Source organism: Pygocentrus nattereri, chromosome 2 (assembly GCF_015220715.1).
Source record: "Pygocentrus nattereri isolate fPygNat1 chromosome 2, fPygNat1.pri, whole genome shotgun sequence".
NCBI lineage: Eukaryota > Metazoa > Chordata > Actinopteri > Characiformes > Serrasalmidae > Pygocentrus > Pygocentrus nattereri.
Window position 1 is genome coordinate 8,520,638 of NC_051212.1, and position 27,060 is coordinate 8,547,697.

At 43.5% G+C, this 27,060-nt stretch overlaps 2 protein-coding genes across 8 annotated transcripts in view; one reads left to right on the forward strand and one right to left on the reverse strand.

Moving 5' to 3' along the window:
• LOC108412006 (oocyte zinc finger protein XlCOF8.4-like) overlaps nt 1-3,867 on the reverse strand; it is a 13,382-nt gene extending 9,515 nt beyond the window's left edge. Inside the window, exon 1 of the mRNA XM_017683846.2 lies at nt 3,227-3,867. Within this exon, the coding sequence (XP_017539335.1) occupies nt 3,227-3,511 (285 nt within the window). The 5' untranslated portion in view covers nt 3,512-3,867. The remainder of the gene's footprint in view (nt 1-3,226) is intronic.
• A 1,991-nt stretch (nt 3,868-5,858) lies between these two features.
• On the forward strand, nt 5,859-27,060 carry LOC108412005 (zinc finger protein 554-like). Of its 7 annotated transcripts, none has more exons than XM_017683840.2 (9): nt 5,859-7,200; nt 8,638-8,740; nt 10,100-10,220; nt 19,961-20,056; nt 21,643-21,721; nt 21,885-21,942; nt 22,121-22,178; nt 24,498-24,684; nt 25,219-27,060. In XM_017683840.2, exons 1-9 carry the CDS (start codon nt 6,934-6,936, stop codon nt 26,845-26,847), a joined length of 2,598 nt encoding a protein of 865 aa, XP_017539329.1. In that variant the 5' UTR covers nt 5,859-6,933; the 3' UTR covers nt 26,848-27,060. The 7 variants fall into 7 exon arrangements, with proteins under 7 accessions (XP_017539329.1, XP_017539330.1, XP_017539331.1 ...); XM_017683841.2 differs by having other exon boundaries at nt 21,643-21,718; XM_017683844.2 differs by lacking the exons at nt 5,859-7,200; nt 8,638-8,740; nt 10,100-10,220 and adding exons at nt 14,288-14,559; nt 17,332-17,593.

Genomic DNA, 27,060 nt, shown 5'->3' on the forward strand with positions numbered 1-27,060 from the left:
ACTTCAGATAAAGTTCACGGCTTGTGTTACAGCGCTCATCACATGGTCCATCTTCAGGACCACATAGTAATCCCTGGTGCATGATGCAGTGATATGCTGTTAACTCACCAGTGCAGTTCTCCTCCTGCATCTTCACTCGCATCCTTCACTCTAGTCCACTTCCTTCACTGCACATAGCCGGTGCTCCATCAGATGTAAGTCCAATAAGTTTGTCCCAGGGCAGTTTCAATTTCAGAATCAACTTTTCTCTTCGGCATCGTGAGGGGTTAGCTTTGCAATAACTTGTAGCAACAGACACTAGACTTGACTGGCGCGGAAAGCGCTCCGAAAGGCACCTGAAGCGCTGCATTATGGGATCTGTAGTTTATTGTGTTACCAGCGCTTCATATTGCCGGGCCATTAGTACCAATAATATAAAATTATCTCGCGGGCCGGATATAATTGCAAGCTGGGCCAGATGTGGCCCGCGGGCCTTGAGTTTGACAGATATGCTCCAAATTATAGCTCGTTATCGAGCAGCTTGTGGCTACGTCAGAGCAACGAGCTCCACCCACTCGCTGCTCGGCCGGCAGTTCGTTCTCCAGCTCCTCACACTAAATCCCCAAACTGTCGTCACCACTGAGCAGCTTTTCAGTCGGCAGCTGTGACAGAAGAACAGCTGAACAACCTGGAATCAGCCAGAAATGAACCCAACACCATTCGCCAGACGTGTCTGATCTTCAGACTCTGACCAAATCAGACTGAGTCATAAAGCTGACGCAATATCAGGTTCAGCTCAGTTTGGTCAGTTTCTCCAGATCAGTATTAATGTTGTTTTGTTCCAGCCGGTCTGTAAAGCTTCTTACAGCCCGTTTAGTTTTGCGAACAATATTGGGTTCATTTCTGGCCGATTCCAGGTTGTTTAGCTGTTCTTCTGTCTCAGCTGCCGACTGACAGGGAATTTAGTGTCCTCTCATCTTCAGAGTCTCACCAAATCAGCTGTTGGTCACATGTGATCTTAACAGTGTCCGTTTTCTGTTTGTGGCGAAGTAAGAAGTAAAAATGTTCAAATAGCTTGAGCGTCTCCTACAGCTGTCAAAGTTGTCAAAGCACCTTAGCAGAGTGATGTAACTGCACAGTTAGAACCGTTCTCGACCAATCAGCGTGCATAGCTCAATGACACAAATCAATGTTTTGTGTCAGACAACCTGATGAACGGCGCTGGAAATATGTTAAAATGATCTGTCCTCATTTGTCTTCATATGTGGACATCATGCAACAAGAGACTCATGGCCTGTAGACAACAGGGATAAAACGGTTAATTCTGTCTAGTTTTGACAAAAAATGTTCCCACTTCCTTACAAGGGCAAAGTGGTAGGATATGGTGGGACATTCATAAGGCAAAATGAGACATAATTAGAATAGCAGAATGAGGCATGAAACAGGACAGGATGGGACAGAGTGAAATGAAGTGGGACATACGGTGGGACAGGATTGGACAAAGTGAAACGATGTGGGATACAAGGTGGGACAGGATGGGACAAAGTGAAACGATGTGGGATACAAGGCGGGACAAAGTGAAATGATGAGGGATACATGGTGGGACAGGATGGGACAAAGTGAGATGATGTGGGATACAAGGCGGGACAGAGTGAAATTAAATGGGACATACGGTGGGACAGGACGGGACAAAGTGAAACTGAAACGATGTGGGACACAAGGCGGGACAGGATAGCACAGAGTGAAATGAAGTGGGACATACGGCGGGACAGGACGGGACAAAGTGAAACAATGTGGGACACAAGGCGGGACAGGACGGGACAAAGTGAAACAATGTGGGGCACAAGGTGGGACAGGATGGGACAAAGTCAAACAATGTGGGGCACAAGGCGGGACAGGACGGGACAAAGTGAAACGATGTGGGACACAAGGCGGGACAGGATAGGACAGAGTGAAATGAAGTGGGACATACGGCGGGACAGGATGGGACAAAGTGAAACAATGTGGGACACAAGGCGGGACAAAGTGAAACAATGTGGGACACAAGGCGGGACAGGATAGGACAGAGTGAAATGAAGTGGGACACAAGGCGGGACAGGACAGGACAAAGTGAAACAATGTGGGACACAAGGCAGGACAGGACGGGACAAAGTGAAACAATGTGGGACACAAGGCGGGACAGGACGGGACAAAGTGAAACAATGTGGGACACAAGGCGGGACAGGACGGGACAAAATGAAACAATGTGGGGCACAAGGCAGGACAGGATGGGACAAAGTGAAACGATGTGGGATACAAGGCGGGACAGAGTGAAATTAAATGGGACATACGGTGGGACAGGACGGGACAAAGTGAAACTGAAACGATGTGGGACACAAGGCGGGACAGGATAGGACAGAGTGAAATGAAGTGGGACATACGGCGGGACAGGACGGGACAAAGTGAAACAATGTGGGACACAAGGCGGGACAGGATGGAATAGGGTGGGATAAAACAATACATACATAACATTGGATGGGGTGGTAAGGACTGGGCATCAGGTGAGACTGGATGGGACAGAGAGAAGGGCAGCGATGCTAATTCTGTTATGGGACCTCAGCATTTTGGAAAAACAACACTAAGCTACCTGGCTGTGACTCCAAGTCAACACAGTAAACAGCTGCTAGCTAAACTAGTCCCAGCTCGAAAAACAGAACAGGTGTCTGATGAGGAGGTTAGCTAACGTTACCCTGCGAAAATATGACCCTTACACAAGCCTAAAATGGCCTGGTTTATCATTTCATACATATTTACAGCGGATAAAATGATTTGTTTACTGAGAGACGACGCCAGCCTCAGCCCAACAAAACATGTAAACAACGTTAACGCTAACTCAAATAACGGTCACACATTCCCACCGAACCGCTCCCTCGTAAAATAATACAGAAAAAATAGACTTAAACATCTTTAGGGGATGAAAACAATATTCATAGAGGGTTTTTAGACAGATGAGGCTGAGGCTGGCTACCTATTCGCCAGCGCCGTGTTCGAATTTCCCCGTTCCACCTTAAACAGTGCAGCGGCTCCAGCACTAGCGTCAGGCGCCAGAATGCAACTGCTGTGCCATTTAAGGTGGAACGGGAACATTCGAACAAGAAGCTGCGTTTTCTGACAGGCGGACGAGGCGAACATAATTCAGTTATAAAAGTGTAATAAAGCCGTATTTTGCTGGAATAAGGGGACAGCACACACGGGCGGACATACTCACATGCTGCGGCTTTGAGGCGGCGGTTAGCAGATCTGGAATCGCCCCCTCTTTCAGCAGCAACTTTTTGGCAAAGCCCGCATTGTATTGTTCCTGGTTGAGAAAGCAGTCGGCGCTGAAATGAGCCGAGCAGATGGTCAGGTTGGGGCTGAAACTCTGTGGAATCTCCTCGAAAATGAACTTCAGCCACTCGTCTCTGATAGCCGGGTGTTTGGGGAGGGTATGTAAGGAGACGTTCTCCTGCCTACAGCCCACAACGCTGCAGCGTTTCGAGGTTTTCCCCCACATCGCTGCGCTCCGGTGCTCTGCCACCAACACACCTCAAACAAATCGTGCAACCCGAGGACCCTTCTTCGGTAGCTGGGGAGTCCGCCTGCAGTAAAACCCACACTCCGAACAGCAAGCACAGCTGGATTTGATGAAAACAAACCACGATCAGTGATATTTATACCCCACATGCCATGTCACCCGGGACTAGACTGAAATATGTGCCGATTAGACGGTATGGACTGGACTACAGGCACGTTTTTAACATTTGAACGGGAAAGGGCGTGGCTCTCAGGTCTTCACACATGCATCTGTTTACTTACGGCAGGGTGCCCAGACGTTTGGCCACGCCCCTTTGGCCGCTCAGTTAGTGTGTAAAGTACAGCAGTGGACAAAGTACACAGCCTATGTACTGGAGTTAAAGTAGAGACCCCCAAGGTAAAATATCCCTCCAGTAAAAGTAGAAGTTCCTCCCTTTAGACCTCCACTTGAGTAAAAGTACTAAAGTATTTACCTTCAAATGTACTTAAGTATAAAGTAAAAGTACTAAAAGAGGAATTCTGGCTCTGATCTGGTCGTGTTATCATCTTTATAACCAGACTGGCTTCATGAACTCATTTCAGGTGAAAGTCCTCCAGCGTCTCTCTTGGTAAACCAGTCTTTTAATAGAACGTCATTAATTAGTGACGCTGACGTCTATTAAAATGATCAGAAGCACAAAACACTGAAGGTAAACAGTTTCCATCAGGGAGAACCGAGTGGCTCTGAAATCACTTTTTACACACAAGCAAAGTTTCAGTTTCAGATTTATTTACAACTTAGTTCCAAGTTTAAATTGAATAAAAACTGGCTTTAAACTCAGGATCACAGATGAGCTCCTTTACTATGTTGATCTGTAGGCCTCTGTTCATAAACATAAACCAACAAAAAACACATTTATGGCTAGAAGTGACCTGCCTGCTATCACTGTGTCAGCAGCGCTGAGCGGTGGCTCTCCCTTGCTGTCTGTTCAATAAAAGAGCGTGTGCCTTTAAAGCACAACGTTTCCTGTGTCTTATGCCACATATATAGTACAGACCCAGAACACTATAGCATTACACTGGAAACCCCTAGAGTATTACTCTTTACTATAGACAACACTATAAAATATGACAGACATTACAATAAACACTATAGCATTACACTGGAAACCCCTAGAATACTACTCTTTACTATAGACAACACTACTGTATACTACAGACACTGTTGTAAACACTATAGGTTTACATTACAATACTATAGTCTACCACTCTTTACTAAAGACATAACTATAGTATAGACACTGTAGTAAACACTAAAGTGTTGCATTAGAAGACACTTAGAAAGTTATTCTCACTTAGAAAGCTGAATGCAATGTAATTAAACTGGAGCTGTTCAACGTTTTGCATGTGACTATACAGCATCCCTGCTGAAAAGCCCAGCACAGAGCAGCGTGCATTCCATGCTGGTTTAAGCTTGTCTGGTGCTGTTTTAGCTGGTCACTCCGTACGATCAGGCTGGTTGATCAGCATACCAGCAACTAAAATGCAACATATCGCTGTTGTCGGATCAAAACCTCGTATCTCCAAAATGGTAACTTTACAGGAGGAGGAAAAAACCTGCTTTACTTTTAATGTAAGTCCATGGAATCAGAGTTTTTTCCAAGTAATTTTGGGCCGTTTCTTTTTTCACCATTCATCATGGAATTTACACACAATGTGACAGGTAATTTCAAATTATGTCAAAAACTGAACAGTGATCTGCTGGTTTTGCTAGTGACCCATCCATGCTGGTCTGGGACAATATTGGAAACACTATAATACAGTGTTTCTCAAACCTGGTCCCCGAGGCCCCCCGTCCTGCGCTTTTCGGTGTCTTCCTGCTTTAGCACAGCCACTTTAACTCAATAATGGGCTATAGACAGTATAGTATACAGTACAGCATCAGAAAACTCTAAAGTACTACACTTTATTTATACAAATATATAAATATCTAAGAAAAAAATCATATATGCACATACACCCACTATACTCTACTATTGCACTATTCCAATGTACAGTTGTACAGTAAGAAGTGATTAACTAAAACTATGAAATGTACTGCTGTCCATATTCCATAAATACAGTATAGTGTATTACGCTTATATACTATAGAACCTACAGTAAGCACTAAAGCATAGCAACGTATTTGCATGTAGACAATAACGAGCTATTGCTTCCACCAAGCAACATGTGCATGGCGTTAATAGAGACAATACTCTTCTTTAATATTTAATATTATTTTCAGTGTGAAGAGCCGCTGCTGGCGTTGTAGTAGCGCACGGATTCCACTGGGGGGGCTGCGCGTGTTCCAATCGCCAGAAACACGAAGAAGAAATAATGTCAGTGTTTTGCCTGTTTTCTCCCCGGTTTTAGGAACTATTGTGAGGATCTCTGGCGGCTTTTAATGGCTAAAACGGACTCCGGGCTGTTTAGGGTCTTCGTGACTGACAGAAGGACGTCTGACCGACGTTACAGCGAAGAAAGCGGACGTCGGTGGTCCTGCGTGGAGACGTTTGAAGGATAAAGACTGCAGCTGCACCAGCGGCCTGGCTTTGTGTTCATATGGAGGAGCCGAGGGGGGATTTGGGGGGTTTGGGACGGATTCTGAGGGGGCTATGTGTCTGCTGGACTGGTGAAAGCTTCAGCTGGTCAGTCAGCCGTGCATAAATAAAGGCCTCTGTCCAGAGCTCATTAGTGTAATGCAGAAGCAGTGAATGTCCACAGTCAGTCTGCTGACCATGCTGACAGCTGAGCAGCACAGGTGAGCTGAGTTCACCTTCACAAGGTGGCTGTTTAAAGCAGGGATGTCCGATAACATCGGAATCAGATCAGTGTGGGCAGATGATCAGACAGAGCTTCAGTTCTGACTGATATTTCAAACAGGGAAGAGCAGACTGTGTAAATAACCTCGGAGGACTGTGTTAAAATAAATGCATTTTACTGCATAGAAACTCATTTTAATTGCTGACACAAGTAGATCATCTCCTAATTTCCACACTTTATGAATGTAAATGTACTGGCATATGTAAATGTAAATGTATAGGCAGACATGCACATACAAGGTACCAGCATTGCCCCTCATTTCACCATCCCCAGGTTTAATATAAATAAGTGAGACCCTGTCTGATTAACATGCTACATTCAACCTCAATTCACAGTCACGTGAAGCGAGCTTCAGTGTCTCGTGTGATTTAAGACTCTTAACTTTTGCTGCCTCTAAAACGTCCGCTTGAGTTTTGATGACATCACCGTGCACCAGCAGGCACAGAAACTAATATCACACAATATCAGTAACTCCTCCCCCTCTGCCACGCAAACCAGCCACCCAGCGGAAAACGCTGAGCTGTGGATCAGATCACACCAGCTACTCTAGAAAGCAGCAACATGGGCAGAAGGTGTGTATTCGGATGCTCGCTGCCGAAACCCTTGTTCCCGTTCCCCAAAACGCCGTGGTTGAGGGCCCGGTGGCTGGAGTTTGTACATTTTGAAGAGGGTGGGGTAGTGGAGAATTCCAGATTATGTTCGAGGCATTTCACCCCAGACTGCTTCAGAAATTTAATTCAGCACGAAATGGGATTCACCGACACCCTGTTGTTGACGGACACGGCCGTCCCATCAGTGTACACAGTCGGTGCCTCGCCTGCTCAGAAGGTAAGTAAGGAAAACTCAATCTAATGTTCAGTGGCCGCTCGCATATAACATCTTAAATATAGGTGCACTTTGTAGATCTACAGTTACAGACTGTAGTCCATCTGTTTCTCTGATACTCTGTTAGCCCCCTTTACCCTGTTCTTCAGTGGTCAGGACCCCCATGGACCCTCACAGAGCGTTGGGTGTTGTGCTGGTCTGAGTGGATCAGACGCAGCAGTGCTGCTGGAGTTTTAAACACCTCAGTGTCGCTGCTGGACTGAGAATAGTCCACCAACCAAAAATATCCAGCCAACAGTGTCTTGTGGGCAGCGTCCTGTGACCACTGATGAAGGACTAGAGGATGACCAACACAAACTGAGCAGCAGCAGATGAGCTGTCGTCTCTGACTTTACATCTACAAGGTGGACCGACAAGGTAGGAGTGTCTAATAGAGTGGACAGTGAGTGGACACAGTGTTTAAAAACTCCAGCAGCACTGCTGTGTCTGATCCACTCATACCAGCACAACACACACTAACACACCACCACCACATCAGTGTTACTGCAGTGCTGAGAATGATCCACCACCCAAATAGCACCTGTTCTGTGAGGGTCCATGGGGGTCCTGACCACTGAAGAACAGGGTAACAGAGTATCAGAGAAACAGATGGACTACAGTCTGTAACTGCTCGATGTGTCCGTCTCCTTTCCTCAGTGAGGTTCTTCTTGATCAGCTACACATCCTTTCAGATCCACAGCGCTGAGCGGTCTTCTCCCAGTGGAAGGATGGACAGAAACACCTGTGGATGTTTTCAGATCTGAAGCAGCTTGATGTTCTCCTCTCTCTTAGAGATCAAAGCTTTAAGTGCTGTTTATCTGATGGAGGCAGTTTCGGTGTCTACCAGGTCTTCCAGGTGGTTGTTAGGAGCCACATGTTCTCTGTAGCTTTTTTTTCTGTTTCTTAATTTAGTTTCCTTTGACTTTCCACTCGCTTATGGATTATCATATTTAATTTACTCCGAAATATGTTATAAAAAATGAATTATTCGTACTTAATGGTTGATTTTGACTGGAAATTAAATAAATGAAGGGTTGTCCGAGACATTTTGCACAGTACTGTGTATATATCTCAACTGAAGTGGTTAAATTTATACATTTCATAAGTGCAGAAACGTCAGTTTATGCTTCAATTTGTATTCGAATAGTTTGTAAACTGGGAAACATTAACTGGATTTATGCAAACATACTGGATAAAAATAACTATTCATAGTTTTGATGGTATTTTTTAAATACTACTAGAAATGTTGTCATTTCCAATGTATTAAATCTCAGAAAAACAAAATATCTTGATGTATATCATGAAAATGTTTACCATTTTGTATTTTTGCCACATCGGGCTCCAAACCACATAACTAATATTTCGTGGCTGTCTACCGTCTGCCTTTGCTCTTTGGTGCAGCCGATGACACGAGAAGAAGGCTGTCAGTGTGACTCTCCATCTACCAAGAATGCTGGCGTCCAAGTGATGATCTCATCTCCGAAACCCAAACGACGGAGTAAAGGTAGGTTAACGTTGGGCCAGGAACGAAATGACGGTTATGAAATTTTTAGCCGATGATTAATTGCCATATACATAATTAAGTAAGTAGGTAATTGTGGTTAAAGATGTAATGCTCTATTTGTTCAATGCGTCTTCAATGCCTAAAGTGGCCACAGTGGCTGATTAGCTGTCTTGTTTCCTAACTGTTGATACTTATTAGCTCCTGAATTGACGACACAACTCAATCCGCAAAAAACAAACATTACTCATCCTAAGTTTTTGTTTCGTGAGATCCGTGATGCGTCTCTGTAAGTGTGTTTGCTTCTGTTTATTTACGTTGTCACGATTGGCCCCTCCCAGTCCTGTCCATGTGCTCCTTTGTTTTGGTTTTAGTCCTGCCCCCTGTTTGGTTACTCCGCCCCTGATTGTGTTCGCCTGTCCCTCATTGTTCCGTGTATTTAAGCCCTGTGTTTGCCCCTTGTGTTCGCCAGTCTTTGTATCTTGGTATTGGTCTTTTGTTTGATGTGTTGACTCTGGTGTTTGTCATGTCTTACCCTCATTCTATCCGTGTTGGCTCATTGACCCTGGACTGTTTTGACCACGACCCTGGATTTGCCCATAATAAATCTTGCTTATCTCAGCGTGTGCGTCCGCCTCCTCGCTCCCCCTTACATACGTGAGTTTCTCGAAAACCAACTGATGAAAATGCACCCGGTTCAGATTCAGTTTGTTGCGACGTTAACGTGATTGTGAAAGCTAACAACTGTGGAAAGTGATTGCAGCTTAAAGCTGTGAGATTTTTTTATTACAATTGAAAGAGCAGCATTGCTGAGTCAGCAGGAAAAACCAGGTCTAAAACGTAAAAACTTGCAATAATAATAATAATAATAATACGTTTTTCAGACCACGTCATACATCTTTACGTATTAATGTCACACACACAGAATCAAAAAGAAGGTCCGGCACGATGTTTACGTCTCAAGTACATCAACGTTATACTGAAGAAGATGTGATGACGATAGTAGATAATTCACTCACATCCTCAGAAAGACCTGTCCTTCACTTTTGACCGAGTTCTCTTTTAATTCTCTTCCAATTCGTTTGCAAACGTTCGATTCGTCTGCTCAGTGAAGGGCGCCGAAGAACGTTCTAGTACACGTTACCTCCAGGGAGGACTCAAAAATCCCCGAATTGTACGTGGTATAACTAACACGTATCGGTGAGCTTAATTAATCGCGATCAGGCGATAATGTAACTGTGACAGGCCTAACGTTTTATTGAATTTTTCACAGTTTATCTTTAACCAATTTAAAATATAACCTTACACATTTGTGTTGTGTTGCAAAGATTTGACTTGAAATTGTTTGTGCTGTGATGTTAGCCATTCAGGTAAAGCCTCTGGGATGCTCCGTGACTGTGACTCTCTCCGAGGACAATTTCGACACCAGCCTCAACCCCCCGTTCACCTCAGCACCAGCGAAGCGGCTCCGCATGGAGAAGAAGTAAGTTTTTGAGTGGAGGCATATTTACTGTACACTTTGGGCACCATTACAGGAAGTTTTGTGCAAATTTAGTGATAAGATCTTCGAGATCTTTGATCTCGCGCATCTAAAGTGATATGAAATCAGATCTATTTCAAGCTTGTTTTGCTGTAGTACATGTTACACGATGGTGAAACAAGAGAGCTCATTTTTAGGAATGCCAAGACTTCATGCCCATTAATGCCTGATTTCCATACAGTACTCGTCTACATTTACGGCATTTGGCAGGCCGTCTTATCCAGAGCGACATACGACTTGATCACTCTACGTAGGTAGGCGTAGGCAGTGTTAGGAGTCTTGCCCAAGGACTCTTATTGGTGTAGTGTAGGGTGTTTACCCAGGCAGGGATTGAATTCCAGTCTGCAGTGTAGAAGGAAGAGGTGTTGCCCACTACACCAGAAGTCTTTAATTAAAATTCAGTAAGGTCCAGTCAAAGAAAATTTCCTCAAGCAAAAGTCCAGAACATCATAATGTCCAACTTGCATCATGACTCAGTGCCATATACTGTTTACTGAAGTAGCTGAGTAGGTAAATCAGCATCTTATACAGTCAATAACTGAATATCAAATCAAATAAAATCCAATTCAGTCGTATTTCTGCAACATTTAGCGTCAGTTTTCTCTTTTTAGAGCTCGACATGTGAAACAACTTCACTGACTCACTTTCTTCTCTGACTGCTGTTTCTCGCCTCGTCCCTCCGCTAAAGCTACCATAATAACTAGAAAAGCTACGCTGATTAAAACAGGACCACCCGGTCAGAATTAAACAGTTCTCCATAGTTTATCGGTTATAGGTCCAGGTCCACATAGGACAGCGTGTGGGTCCAGACTCGGACCACGGCCTGCCTATTAGTGACCTCTGCACTACACTATGTCAGTGTAGCCCTCAGTGGTGCCATCAGTTGCACTTGTATGCAAATATTTTGGCATCCTTGGTCAAATGGCCTATTCCTTTGATTTTCTAAATGAAATAAGTTAACGCATTCCGCTGGACAGGAATGTAAACACACTGGCCCTTATTCATCAAACCTGAGTGAAAAATGGTCCATCCAGTGTCTTAATCACTAGTAATAATTAGTAATAGTAATCACTAATGGCTCAGTCTCAGTTGACTCCCTACTCCCTACACAGTACTATTTATGTCATTACATAAGAACTTCTGCTCTCAAATAGTGTATTATATGTGTAATAGAAAGCCTTTTGGGATTTCACCATCAGATACACGACTCCTTTTTTAACATGTAGTGCACTATTTGAATGTAGAAGCCATAGTTTTATGACTTAATGCTCAAAACACCCTCTAGTATTTGGAGTGCTACCATGTTGGCTGGCTACTCCAGCTTTGGACGAATGCACTAGAGGCACTGATGCTTCAGTGGCAACAAAATGTTCGATTTCACAATCCTGCTCTTCTGGTTTGGTCAAGCGCTCCTCCACACATGAATTGAGATGGTACACATCTCGTCTTTTAGTTTGAGAGATGAATAACTATTCACTCTTTCTTCCAAAGTCTTGGGAAATTAGGCAGGTTTTCAGATTTTACAGCATATTATAGAGGTGTCCTGGGCATAGTTACAGTTGCTAGTCTATGAAGGACCAACTGAGTGAATCAATTTGCTGCAGTGCCACCCTGAGGCAGAGCAGTGCTGCAGCTCTAGATCGTTGAGAACATCAAAGACGGACGCTCACTGACTGGAAGTGAAGCGGCTAAACAACATTTAGCTGAATTTCTATTTGAGCGTCTATTTTATATACAGTATAATCTCGTAGTCATTTTTAGGGACCCTCCAGAATTTTGATTTTGAGACATTCAGGGGGTCCAAGAGGTTAAATGGAGATACCAGATCCCCCCCCCCCCCCCCCCCCCACCTACCCAGTGTTGCTTGTATTTTACACCTTGTACCTAGTGCACTATATAGGGAGTATGGAGCCATTTGGGATTACTCCCTTTTTACTCAGTCAGGAACCTCCTGTGCAGCAAGGCAGGTTTCACTGCACTACAGCAAGTTGATATGAGCTACAGCTGGGTCTCAGCGGAGATACTGATACACGTGATGGACCAGGCAGAGCAGCCTGTCCTTTGACTGGAGGTCCCAATTACACTGAACAACTGCTTCACCTCAAAACTGCCTAAGGTAATGAGAAGCTTTGAGAAAAAAGAGAGAGGGGAGACAGTTTGACCGAGCGAGAGAGAAAATGAGGGTAAACACTGGTGTCTGTCTGTGTTTTGGCTTGTGATCCTGCCTATTGCCCATTTCCTAGTACCATTTCTACACCCTGGGTTGCCAGATATGGAACTATTGTCTGGCAAATACAGCCAGCTGTAGCCATGGAAGCAAGAAAACGAGCTACATCAACAGAGATAACAGACACTATCTGACCTGAAAAGCCCTGGCATCCTTCTAAAAAAGCTGATCATTACAAAATAAACAGCTTAATAATAATAATATAATAATAACGACAGATTAAATGTCTTGAATTATTATTAGTTAACCCTTTATATGTGTATTGTGTAATTATAATAATTGTAAATAGTGCTATTATTATGATTATTATTATCATTATTAGTATTATTGTTTTTATTTTTACTGTAGAAAAAAGCATCTATCAAATTATTCATATTATATTACTATGTGAATAAATATATCATAAAAAAATAAGTAAAATTATGAAAAAAAAGATTGTAAAGATTTAAAAATATATAAATCATTTTATGAATTTGTGATTGCCTGTCTTTATTAATATATTATTAATAATTTTTGTGTCCTGAACAACATTAAGCATTAAATATTGTTTACCATGTCAGACGCTGAGCTGGCTGATTTTCACCTGAACAGGTGAGCACTGAGCTTCACTGAGCATCTGTGGGATGCCTGGAAAGTAGCAACTCAGCTCCAGGGTGTGTTTTTTTCTGTGCAGTGGACGTTTGTGTTCAGGATAACGGGGGGCTTAGATTTGGCTGTACATCAGCTAATATTGACCATAGTTTAAAAAAAACAGATGAGGTGTTTTATCATTTTAAAACAGTAAGACTTTAACTTACAGGTGTTTAACTCCTCGCCGCTTGCTATGGTCAAAGTTGTATGGTTCAGTGTCGTCAATCTGGCAACCCGCCTGAGCTTCGAGTGGAGGAGGAGGAGGAGGAGGAGGAGTGAGGGCAGGGCAGATAACTCTCTCCGACACTTTTCGTTTGGACTGTAATACCCATTTTAAACGCTTTCTGACAGAATTACATGTTATTCCTTTAAGAAACGTCGCTTTGTAGTTAAATAACAGCTCCTGTCCTGAATTCGGTCCCAGCTGAAGTTGCCATGGTGATAAGATTTCAGAGCTGGGGTGTTTCCGTAAATACGGCCCCAGAATGGGGAGAGACTTAAATACTCGAAACTGGAGGCCAGATTACCTTTTCAAAAAATATGTATAATCATTGTGCAGCTTAAATAAAATCTGACGAAAACCTCAGGAAGAGATTGTAGCGTTCAGTAACGCACAAAACATCTTTTTTCTAGCAGTTCTGGCTACTGCGCTTGCGCGGTAGTGATGTGTCGTTCGCTAACGAGTCGACTCTTTTCGGTGAACGTTGGGAGCCGACTCGCACTGAGGAGCCTTTTTTTTGGTAATTAAGACAAAACAAGTGGTTCCGCAGCCTCATTATCATTATCAGCGCCTGCTTCTGTTAGTTAGGCTCTGTTTCCAAGTGTGTCTTGCTGGTTATTCTGAGTTTTGCCTTGTTTGTTGGTGACTGGTGGTTGATTCTGCCTGCGTTTTTTCTGCGACTTTCTTTGTTTCAGATCAGACATCTGTTTAGAAAACAAATGATAGACGATGTTAACTTGAGTAATCAAAAAAATAACAACAACACAAAAACACAAAAAACGGACAGTGCTGTTGAATGAAGAGCCGTTTGGGTCCGAAGAGCCGACTCGTTTTGATGAGCTGAGCCGAATGATTCGACTCAATTAAAAGAGACGGGGGGGGGGGGGTTGTTTGTGTTTGTGTTGTTTTGCTGTTGAGCTCAGATTTCAACCATCTTCCTGCAGACACGCTGACCCCCTTTGATAACGCCCCAGAATAAGGTCGCCGCCAGCGCGCTCCCGGCGTGCTGAGCCTATCGACTACCTTACAGCCCCGCTGTCTGATCAGTTCCCTCCGCTGACGACCGCTGCAGTTGGCTCTGCCCATCGAGCGAGCACATGGGATATCATTACTGTAGCGTAGTATCGTGTTTTAATGTTCATTCAGCCTTAATTCAAGCCTGTTGCACTGTCCAGTTTAATATTACCGCTTACCTATCTGATAAGGTGAGTTAGACTATCAGAATGTCCCAACTTTCCTCTTTAATTCCGGTAACATTTTCTGATGAGGGGTGAAGTTGGCTGCTTCTTCGTCAGCTTCTCGCCCAGATTTTCCCGTTATCCTACCTCTAGTTTTAATGGGGGGGGCTGTTTTCGGATAGGGCGATTTAGGCTATAAGCAATCTCGAAGTGTTTATTATAGTGCATCATAGCGCCAAAACGCTGAGCTACAGCAGTTTTACTGTCATCATAAATAAATCCCGTCATTTTAAGGTTTGTGCGTGATAATCCTGGGTTATTTTGCGGGGTAGGAGCTGGTATAGCGTGTCCTCAGGCGGGGACTTTTATTCTGGAAGGCGAGCTCTCCAGTGTTTGTGTTTTGGTAGGAGCTTGAATGGGCTAGGCGGCTGTTCGGCTGTGGGCAGCCGAGCGCGGAGCCGCCGTCTTTTCTTTGTTAACTGCTCCCCCTGAGTGGGTTTTAAAGTCGTGTCAGTCTCTGTATTTTAGCTTCGCGACAAACGGCGAGAGAAAGAAGTGGATTTACTGTGTGAACGTTACTGGTTAGCCAGCCAACCGTTAGCAGTTTTAAGGAACACCAGCTTCAAATTAAGAGCCCGTATTTAGCCAGCCAGTTGAGCTGTGTTGGCATCTTTCATTTAGTTTCCTTACAGTATTTTGGATAAACAGCCTTCTTTTCACTGCACAGTGGAAAACAAGACTCCCGGCTAGTATCCGAGCCGTTGTCTGTGGTGAGGGAGAGGCATGTAGTGCCTCTGAGAGGAGCCAGCTGGCGTTAGTTGCTCTAACCAAGCTGATGTAGGAGAAATCACATGGTTGAGTGGAGCATTAGCGTTTCAAAGAGACATGAGCGCAGAAATCGCTGGCTTATGTTAGCCAGATGAGAGTTTGAGATAGGAGCTGCTCTAAGTGGAATATAAGCGAAGGTTAAAGCTGCACTATGTAAGATTTGTTTGTTAAAATTGAGAGGACTTGCATTACTGAGTCAAGGCAACTGCTGATGTGTGGAGTTCTTACACCTCTGAGTCTCCCAGTGAAGCCTAAAATATTAATCCGCAACTCAGGGCTGTCAGACCACGTCAGACACAGGCTCAAAAAGAAAGTCTGGCTCAGTGTGACCTGGTTACCTGAGCAATGCTGTTAAGTGATACTTTTTTAAATCCCACAAACAGGGAAATTCCCAAAATACACACTAGGGGGCAGTGAGCAGGTGGGCAGCCCTATTCACGGCGCTCGGGGAGCAATTGGGGGTTAGGTGTCTTGCTCAAGGACACCTCAGTCATGGACTGTCAGCACTGGGGATCGAACTGGCGACCTTCCGGTCACTGGGCCAGCTCCCTAACCTCCAGCCCATGACTGCCTCCATGCTGGTGGGGGCGTAGCTCCCAGTGCTGATCTGGACAGAGCTCAAAGTTAGCTACTGTAGAGCTGGTTGGAAGACCGAAGAATAATCAGTGGCTGCTGCGGATGCTGACTAATAAAACTGCGTTCGGGTGCAGATGGGTAGCACGTGGTTTACTGGTCAATGCGACTAATCTCGGTTTGAGTGCTTGCTTCTCTCCTTGTTTCTGTCCAGGTTATCAGCCCCACTTGCTATATAGGTGCACTTTGTAGTTCAGTGTAGTAAGTGGAGCTGATCAAATGGGCAATGAGTGTAGGAACAAGGAGGTGTTCATAATGTTAGGCCTGATCTGTGTGCAACCACCACGCAGAGGAAGACGGCATGGAGATCTGGACAACACATATCCTGCCTTTTCTCTGCTGTGGTAAGAAGCAGACAGATCTGTGGAACTCGCAGGACATGGGTAGTAAAAAAAGACGCATTCAGAGTCTTTACAGAATAGCTTGTGTGTCAAAATAGAAGACTTCAGATAATTCTGAAGGTCCTAGACCCAAGAAGCGTAGAGCTTCCAACAGCAAGGCATCTTCATCGGTGCAACTACTTCACGAAAGGATTTGATCACATCTGGCTCTTTCGTTCATGTGACGAGTTAAAACCCTCTGGCGTCTGTATAAACGCAACCAAATGGTGCGCAGATGTGATATAGCGATGTCTGTTGGCGAACGCTGAAACAACGTCTTTGTATTTGAGACAGAATTCATGGTGAAGAGCTCTATAGTAGAACTTTCAGCACCCCTGAGAAACTGCACGGTGAGCTTCAGGAGATAACAGGGAGTGGAGAGCTGTCTGGATGGTGTATTGGTGTCATCTACAGGCTGGAGTAGGGAATACACCTATTCTCTCTATATATCTCGGGGTTATCTGTAGATCGTTTTTCAGGGTAGTTATTTTGGGGTAATTAATTCCCCAATGTTTACTCATGTCTCTTCAGGGGTTCTGCACAGATTTAATAAAGGCACAGCAGGCAGGTTTAGTGTTCTTCACTCATGTTAAACGTTACAGGTTCTTGCAAACCTTTGTACTATCTAGGGTCCCCGGTTGTGAATTTGGCTTTGTCGGCTTTCTGAGTTCAGTTTACAAGAGGGAGAACTTTGAGTTTCCCAGTTTCTGACACCACTCAAAGGCATTTTGTGCTGGTAGGAGTGAGATAAGCCAAATTTTGACTAATGGAGGATCAGATTTATTATTTATTCTTGAAGGGCGGAGCGGTTGCAGCATAAACAGCAAACTGATTGGCTCTTCTTTGGTGGGTGGGACTTTCTCCATAAACAGATGCCATGTTGAGCAGTACAAGCTTTCCCACTTGTACGTCGACCAGTGGCGGGTCTCCTCATTTATAACGTCTCTGGTTTCTTCAGGACACAAAAATGCAATGGCAGATAAACAATCACCGGCAAGTAGAAAACTACCCATCCCTGTTTTGCCAACAACAGCGTACACAACAAAGACATGTAAACAGAAGAAGACAAATGAAGGAAAGCAAACTAAAAAGAGAGAATTAGACAGAGCCCGAGATAAAACAAGGGCAAACCTTGGAGCAGCTTTTCAGAGGTGGAGGGCGCTCCGGGACCTGAAAGGCTTCAGATCTGATGCAGAGTTAGCCACGTTTCTGCTTGACAGGTAACTACACCCGTTTTTGATTTTGGAAACGTAATGGTTATAGGAACACCCCATGGCGTACATCTCATGTTACTGTAACGTTGCATTCGGGTTGATGTTGGCTCGTTTCCGATGCTAAGGCTAACGTTATTGTTGTTTTATTTGAAAGCTGCTGAAGATGTCGCCGTGAAGTGCCCAGGCAGTCGTAGTGGTTTGGTCTTTGTCCTGATATTTGTGTGCCTGTGCTCTCGACGCTATTGGTCGTCATAAGTGCCTCACTGCTTCTTTATCACTGTTCGTGACCGTTTCTGTTGTCAAGCAAAGCTCTTTCACTAAATAGATATTTCTGTAGATTACTTTCATTTCAAAAAGATTTCTGTGGAGAGAGGCATTGAAGGCCAGGCTGGAATGTAGTGAAAAGGCAGGATTTTCAAGCCTCCTCAAGTCCACTCTCTTCCCAGCCCTCCCTAGTGTGGCTTGAAAGTTGTCGCCAATAAAAGCGTAACGGTGAAGGAAAAAAAAAAGCTTTGGTGCTCAGATCAGACGGCTAACCAAATTTCGCAGTTGATTTTTATTCATGCGTGTTTCTGATTATTAAATCAGAACCCTGTGCAATGTTGTTATTCATTGATGGCCACTGTAGGTTCTACTACATGCTTGGAAAGGGAGGGGTGAGGGAGGGATGCTCAGTAGGCTGCATTCTGCAACCTCACTAAATATTACCCCCTGCTTATTTAAAATTCAAATGAAAGGTGTTTATTTGCATTTGCATTTCTGTCTATAAAGGCTGAATTAATTAAGGTTCTGACTGACGTTATAAAACAGAACGCCATTTGCAGTTGCATTTGAAATCGCAGAGCTGTTTGCTATAGTGCTTTCACTACCAGCAAGGCACAGCTGTGGAACACTCCCTGTGGAAGGGACTTTTTATTGCAGGGTGTGTTTAAAGTGGGATTAGGGTTAACCGGAGGATTAGAAACCACTGCTAGTGACATTTTTACCTTCACCAGCCAGGCCGAGGATTATTCTGTCCTTCTAACGAATCTGATATATTGGGGTGTTGGTGCTCCTCTGCACAAGCGTCCATGTGATGTTGTGGCCTTTGAGATCCACTGTGGTGCGCTTAGAGTGACTAGGGCTGTCAGCACTGGTGTAAGAAGTTCATCACTTCGCCCTGTGGGGATGAACTGGAGGTGGTAGGACTATGAGCTGCTGATATTGAAGAAGTCAGAATTTCAGATCGCCTGGGTTAGGTAAGTTAGACAGTGAGCCAGCGTGCCATTTTTTTTGGCCACAGGTTTTGGCCTTTTTTATCCACTCCCTTTATTCATTCCCTCTGATAATTCATGGGTAGTTAATCATAAGTCATACAGCAGCACATCCCACACGAATGAACTGCACATGCATACTGTGAACAGCACTGGGAAGATTATAACACAGACTTTCAGTCTGTTAGAGAATGTGGGAGGAAAATATGCAAATGAACCTGTTAAAGGGGATCTGCTCTCCAGTAGACAGTAAAAAGGATGAGTTTGTGCAGATTTTCTTATCCAGATTTTCAAGATCCTCTGTATGTTTTTGTTGCATGCCATGTTACATAAAGCATATAGTTGTCATTAAAAAGTATTTAGTTATATTAAACATTAGCCAGACTAATAGTAACGATACTACCAACAGGGAACGTGTGAGCTACTGGGTATGACCCTGTAACACTCAGGTGTGGGACTTAATTAGATATTATTAACATTAATATTCTTAATTTCTGTTTTTAAACTCCATCCATCCATCCATGAATATGAAACATGAAATTAAGAATATTAATGTTAATAATATCTAATTAAATATCTATTATCTAAATATCTAAGTAAATAATATCTGTTTTTAAACTGAACAGGCTAATTGAATTGCAGATTATCACTTGTAGATTACGTATGAAGCATGAATGCTTATGCTGTATTTGCATGTTGGTGGTAGATGGAAAACAGCAAATAAGAAATTCCATTACTTTTAAGCCTGCCAAGGGGAATTTTCTGTATGGAGTTGAATTTTCCTAACTATTGCTGACTACTGTGGCAGTGGAACAAACCAGATGTTAGTTAGGTAGGTAGTTGTTTGGTTGGTTGTTTATTTATTTATTGCTTGATTATTAGTTTACTAATTAAGCGAGCCATGAATGCTGAATGTCTTGTTGAATTCAAGGCGTGCCCACCGTTGTCTCCAGTGACATTCATCTATTTTTACGGGTAATGCTGCCACCATGGCAACGTTTCCATGGCTGAATGCCACAGTCGGTCGTGTACCGCTATAAGGCATGGAACAACGCTCCACTGCCAACATGTGAACACAGCATTACTGACTATTATCTGAATTCTGGTGTTGCTGTTGCAGGTTTGCTAAAGGAGGATTCTTGGCAAACACTTCCTGTGCTGCATCGAGAATTGAGTTGACCTTAACGGACGAGTCATCGGACTCAGATTTTGAGAGGTAAATGCTAATTTGCTTTGTTTTGGTTTAAGTGTAAGATGCATACAGGAAGAAGAAAGAGATTAGACTGAAATAAAAAACGTCATTAATGTGAGTACAGAGTCAGGGTCTTAAAAATACACAATACAAGGCAAAGCCGTAATTCTTTATGAATTACTGATATCGTTGAGTGGCATGCTGATTAGTCAATGACATCTTCTAAGTTGCAAAAAATGGTACGTCAGTTCAACTAAAAAACAAAAAAAAAAAAAATATATATATATATATGTTGTGTGTGTGTGTGCATATATATATATATATATATATATATATATATATATATATATATATATTACATTACACATAGAGAGAGAGAGATCTCAAATATATAGATAGATATATATAGTAAATATATAGTAAACCTACAGTGTAATACACCGCACCTTCTTTTACTGAATGACGTTTAATCAAGACTACAGTCGTAACGCTCAGACTTAAGAGTGAGAACCGGAAATTTCAGCGAGATGGAAATAATTAAAAACTTTTTAATTAATGCGCCTCATATTTCAAAAGAGAGTAATTAATTAAATAACAATAATTTTACAACAGTTAGTCCCGGCCATGCAAGCGGATTGGTTGAGAAGTGTTCTGCCCTCGCTGTTATTTCACCATAACATCACAGGTTTTTCACAAACACTGCATCACTCTGCTGAGGCGCTGTTGCTAAGCAGCGACTTCGACAGCTGTAGGAGACGCTCGAGCTGCTTGAACATTTTTACTACTTACTTCACCACAAACAGAAAACGGACACTGTTAAGATCACATTTGACCGACAGCCGATTTGGTCCGACTCTGAAGACGAGACCACACTAAATTCCCAAACTGCCGTCACCACTGAGCAGCTTTTCAGTCGCAGCTGAGACAGAAGAACAGCTGAACAACCTGGAATCAGCCAGAAATGAACCCAACGCCATTCGGCAAACTAAACGGGCTGTAAGAAGCTTTACAGACCGGCTGGAACAAAACAACATTAATACCGATGCAGCAAAAACTGACCAAACTGAGCTGAACCTGATATTGTGGCAGTTTTATGGCTCAGTCTGATTCGGTCCGACTCTGAAGATCAGACACGTTTGACGAATGGTGTTGGGTTCATTTCTGATTCCAGGTTGTTCAGCTGTTCTTCTGTCACAGCTGCCGACTGAAAAGCTGCTCAGTGATGACGACAGTTTGGGAATTTAGTGTAAGGAGCTGGAGAACGAACAGCCGGCTGAGCAGCGAGTGGGTGGAGCTCGTTACTCTGACGTAGCAACAAGCTGCTTGTTAAAGAACTATAATCTGGAGGAAGGAGTTGCTGATATGTTTCTTTCTTTCTTTCTTTCTTTCTTTATTTAACTGTTGTATAAAAGCAATAGAACGCTCGAGGTGTGTTTGCGATAACACGCTCCCTCTCGTGTTCTGTTGCTTAAACATGAAACAAAGCATGGACGTTACAGTCGATTCATAAAAAAAGGTACGGTATGATATTGCTCTGTCCAGGGCTGGTTTGCTGAGCTCGGTCGTAGTTAAAAAGGACTATTATTCAAATACCTTTTGTACATTTGAAGGAGGGATTATGGCTCGGATGTTGGGGATGACAGGGAGTTACCACAGAATGGACAAACGGCGCCGATGAAGTTAGAGGTTGTAAGTAGTGTTATGTAAATTCTCTGTTAATGTGGTTCAGCAACTACTCAGTTTATTAGCATTAGAGAAAAATGCAATGCCTTGTAGTTATTATACAGTTTATCACGCAAGGAATCAGTGTGATTTTATTCTTCTTTCTAATTCTACGATTTCAATGTGGTAGGAGTTAACCAGTAGCATGACCAGTAAGGCTTCGGCAGCTCTACAAGCCGACGGAAAAGGTAGGCCTCAGCACTGCCCGGTCTAGTGTTATAACAGCTGTAGTTTTATGATCTGACGTTGTTGTGTTGAAGATGAATGAATGATTACCGTCGTACCAATATGACATTTCTATGAATATAACTTTACCCATTCGATTTATTTACCCATTCGTCTGGTTTTGCTTTCGTCTTTTTCCAGATTTCTCAGTGACCTCGTCTTCTGCTCCAGACGACGAAGAAAACTCTGACATATCTGAGTATGTCTCTTAAATTTTACACAGTAGAGTTTGCCTGCTGTCGTACATGTCGTGCTATTTTGCTTAAAACTACAAGGAGTTTTGACATCACTGACGCATTTTATCAGAAACACCTACGATACAAGTGCGCTTTGTTTATAGCTTTAAGTTTTTAGCTATAAGTTTATAGCTACAGCTACAGTAGTTCATCTGTTGCTGCGCAATTTATCACTGGTTTTCATCTGAAAAAGGAAAACATCAGAGTTTTAACACAAACTACTATATTAACACTATATTAACACAAACTACTATATTCTGGCACCTGTACCGTTTCAAGTGGAGTGGGAAATTCAAGTATGACGCTAACTTCAAAGTGCTTTCGGTTCCTTTTAATTTATTAATGTCCATTTCCCCCACTAGGTAGGTCTCCCCATCACTAATGCCAACAGACTGGGAGGGCGATGACTAGCATGTGCTTCCTCACAGTCAAATGTGAAATGCCGCTGCATCGTGTAGATGTGCTGCTAATGCAAAGTCATTGGACAGCTGAACACACTAGGAGAGAAATATTAACTCCTAATACTGTTACAGCAGCTAACAGATGCCCCTGTTGCTGAGCAATGATGGGAGAGGGAGGACCATGTTGCCCACCCAGAAACAGAGCGAGAGAGAGAGAGAGAGAGGACAGTTATGGTGTCCTGAACTACCCGGCCACGGATGGCGGTGGCATTGCCCGAAACAACAGTACAAAAGTGCCAAGTTTAACTAACAGATAATAGAATCCATTACCTTGGATTACCAGCTGTTTTCTGTTCTGTAGAGCCCCCTCTTGCCGTCTTTGTCATCTCATATATACAAACTTTTTCTGGAAAAGTTGTGAGATAAAAACAAGAATCTGTAATCTCTTGTAACTGACAGAAGTACAGGAAAAGATTTTTCACTGACGAACTTAATTATATTTTGTAAATATAAAGAAATTTAGAATTTGTTGCCTGCAACACGCTCAAAACTGTTAGGACAGAGGCTTGTGTACCACTGTGCAACATCAGCTTTCCTTTTAATTACACTTTTTAATAGTTTGGAAACTGAGGGCACTAATTTCTGCAGTTTGGCAAGTAGAGTTTTTGCCTGTTCTTGCTTGATACAAGACGTAAACCTCTTAACAGTCCATGGTCGTCATCATCTGAATCTCGTCTTCATGATGTGCTGTACATTTTAAATAGGAGATTAACCTGGACTGCAGGCAGGTCAGTCGTGCACACACACTCAGTGTCTATGAGGCCACTTTGTTATAGCACATGGAACTTGAGGCCTGGCGTTGTCTTGTTAAAATATGGTTATGGGAAAATATGGAGTTAATGGGGGAAAAAGACGTCTTGATGACCAAATATGTCACTAAAATCCCAGTAACCGCCTCCGTATCAATGGTACCTTCACACATATGCATGCCACCCATGCTGTGGGCAGTGATGCCCCCCTTGACAGATTTTGGCTTTTGCACGTTTTACCGATTCAAGTCTGGCTGGTCACTTTCACCTTGACACAAAGAACTCTATGTCTGGTTTTCTCAAAACCAAGCTGAAATGGGATTCTGACCACAGCACACATCTCCAATGTCTTTCAGACCATCTGAGATGGACCAGGGCCCAGAGAACTAGGCAGTGTTTCTGGATAGAATTTGATGTATAGCTTTCTCCTTGTGTAATTTCAGGTTGCATTTCTTGTTGCACCGACTGACCGTACTCTCGAGCCCATGTGGCTATATTTAAAACAGCAGTGTGGCGGTTTCTCACGCTATGGCATCTGAAAGCTCGAAGGGCTTGCCCTAAACAGACTGAGATTTCTCTGGATTCCCTGAATCTTTTCACAATATTATGTGTGGTAGATGGTGAAAGACCTAATTCTTTACAGTCTTGCATTGAGAAATGTTCTTTTTGAACTGTGTCCGTTTTCTCATGAAGTTTGTCATGAAGTGCTGAGCTATGACCTATCTTTGCTTGCTAAGACTGAGCCTTTGGTGGTCCTGATCCTTTTTATATGATATGATACCCTCACCTGTTACCATGTACTAGCATAGTAGTACAAATACCATACATCAACATATATATGTTTAGTTACAGCTAATTCTTGGAGCTAAACACAACAAATAAAAGCTTTCATAAGCAGTTTTCAACCATGTGGACCTCAGTTTGCATGATCTTCCTTAATAAAATAGAGGTTGAGGTATTGCATAGGTATGAGAGCAGTTTGGTGAGTAGGTAGAAGTGTTAAATGAGCAGTGAATAGTACCACTAAAGGGGAAACTATCATTAAGTGTTTGCTATGTGTTTTGTGTTACAGGAGCAGTTATGTGAATTTAAATAAAGAGGTTTTGGTGCTGCTGATGTTTCGCTGTTTGGAGTGCTCCAGTGAGTGCAGTGTTCAAGGGAAAGGCAAAGGAGGGAATCTCTCTCTCCGACAGGAGTGTCTGATCTGCTCTAACTGCAGAATATGGACTGCTCAGACTGTTCAAATGCCAAACGACATGGTATGCCATTAGATGTTATTGCATATGAACCCTTTTTCAGTAGTCTTTGTTAGGTGGCAGTGGCATTTAGCGCTTGAGGTGACGGTGTCCCAGCTTGCGGACGAATCCTTTTTGCACTAGGAGCCATCTGCAACCCAGAATTATTGCATTCATCTGACACATCTTGCCATAATTTACAAATTTGTGCCATTTCACTATGACCTGTAGCAACTCAAAGTGGTTGAGGTACACCTAATATGGTTTAAATTCTGTTGTATCCTTTTATCCATGGATCTGGTGCCATCTTAATTAAAGTGAAGTGACCGTCAAAGGAAATCCAGAGATTCTAGAATACCTGGAGCTGTGCATCACTAGTTACTTGAGTTATACTTGCATACACTGTATTCTGATTGCAATCATAAGCCAATTTGTTTTGAAAATTATATCCAAATATACCTTTAATGGACCAGCTTTATTTCTTGGAAAGCGTTCAGTAGTTCTGCATGATTTTCCCCCTGTATGTTCTCTTAGCTTATTATTTTGTCTTCTCTCCAGGAACCTGATGTCAAGTGTGAGGAGCTCTTGAACGCTGAGCGGAAGGCTCAGGAGACCAGTCTGTCAATGAAGACCCATCAAGACAGAACGTCTGTGAATGCCGTGCAGGATGAGGCAGGTGCTAGGAGTGAAATCACAAGTTTTGTAGTGAAAGAAGAAATTGAAGGTGATTGTGAGAACGAAGCAGGGAGTCTCTTGATGGAGACATATGAGGATACTCTTCCAGTTTCCTCAGTAAAAAAAGAGGACAGTGTTGATGAGGAAGGTTTTAATGGTGCGTCCGTAAATAATGGGTCAGCTGAACCATCCCGCGTCTGCTTGACTGACCAGAAAGAAGAATTTCCTGATGAGGACGTTGAAAGCGACCAGGAAGACGATTCTGAAGCTGATTCAGAAGAGAGCTTGTCGAGCTTGTACGAACGCATGGACAGCTCAGATGAAGACTTTTCTGAGACCGAGTCGTCCAAGACAAAAGTGTTTCAAAACACCATTAAACCAGTAGTTTGGTGTGAAGACTGTGGAGCTGTTGCAAATATGCACTGTGGACTTCGGCGGCACCAGAAGATCTATGGCTGCGCGCACTGTGGTGCGGAAGGCAGTGTCCAGAGCTGCAGTTTCTCTGTTCATTTTGGTGACATTCATAGTTTTCATAAGCATGCTATGGACGTGCACGGTGCCACAGAACACTTTTATGAGCGCACAATCTGCCAGGATTGTAATAAGACATACAGGCTGCACACTGACCCCAACAAAAAGGGCCACGTGTGCGAGAACAAGACCAAACCCTTTTCCTGCCACTTGTGCCGCAAACGCTTCGCTACCAAGATCGGCCAGAAGGTGCATTACCGCAGACTGCATGGAGACTACACACACATTTGCAAGTACTGCATGATGGTGTTTAATACGAAGATGTCCAAACTGGAACATGAGCAGAGTCACAGCAAGGATGAGCTGACCTACAACTGCCCAGACTGCTCCGAGAGGTTCAAAGACTTTATTAGCCGTAATCAGCACCTGAAGAGCCACAGAGGTAGAAAGAAATACGTCTGCCACACGTGTAACAGGACGTTCGTTTCCCTTCAAAGATACGAGAGACACATGCGCATCCACTCGGGAGAGAAACCTTACAAGTGCGGGGTCTGTGAGCGCTCCTTCAACCAGGCCGGTCACCTGAAGTCCCACATGAGGCTCCACACGGGTGAGAAGCCCTTCATGTGCGAGCAGTGCGGAGAGTGTTTCAACCACAACGTCAGCCTGAGGAACCACCTGCAGCGGCATCACGGCAGCGATTCCACCTCTGTGCCGGTGGAGGAGAACAAACACAAAGGTAGACCTGCGAAGAACTCTTCCTCCGATACAGCAAGCAAAGACCAGCGTAAAAAGCGAGCAAGGAAGCGCTCTTGCAAGGCCGCTGCTGCTGAGGAGATGGAGGTGGAGCTGGAGCTTGAGGAGGAGAATGAAGGGGAGGAAGAGGAGGACAATGTGCAGCCTGATCCAGGCATGGACTATTGGGAAGAGACCGAACAGTCAGACGCTGACGAAGAAAAGGAGAAAAGAGGACGCAAGAGGAAAGCGAGGAGGAAGAAACAAGGGAGAAGGCAGAAATGCACGGTTGATAATGACCAGTGATTCAAAGCTGGCACTGAACGCTTGGCTACACAGTAAGAAAATAAGGGGGAATATTAACAGATATTTCAGCTTTTCCTGCATATCTCAGTTGTTGAGTTGTGAAGTCATTCAGAGTGGGTTGATGTGAAATTGCTCATTGTAGAGAAACATTGCAGTCGTGGGCTGGAGGTTAGGGTTACATGACATCAGCAACTGCTCCCCGGGCGCTGCGGA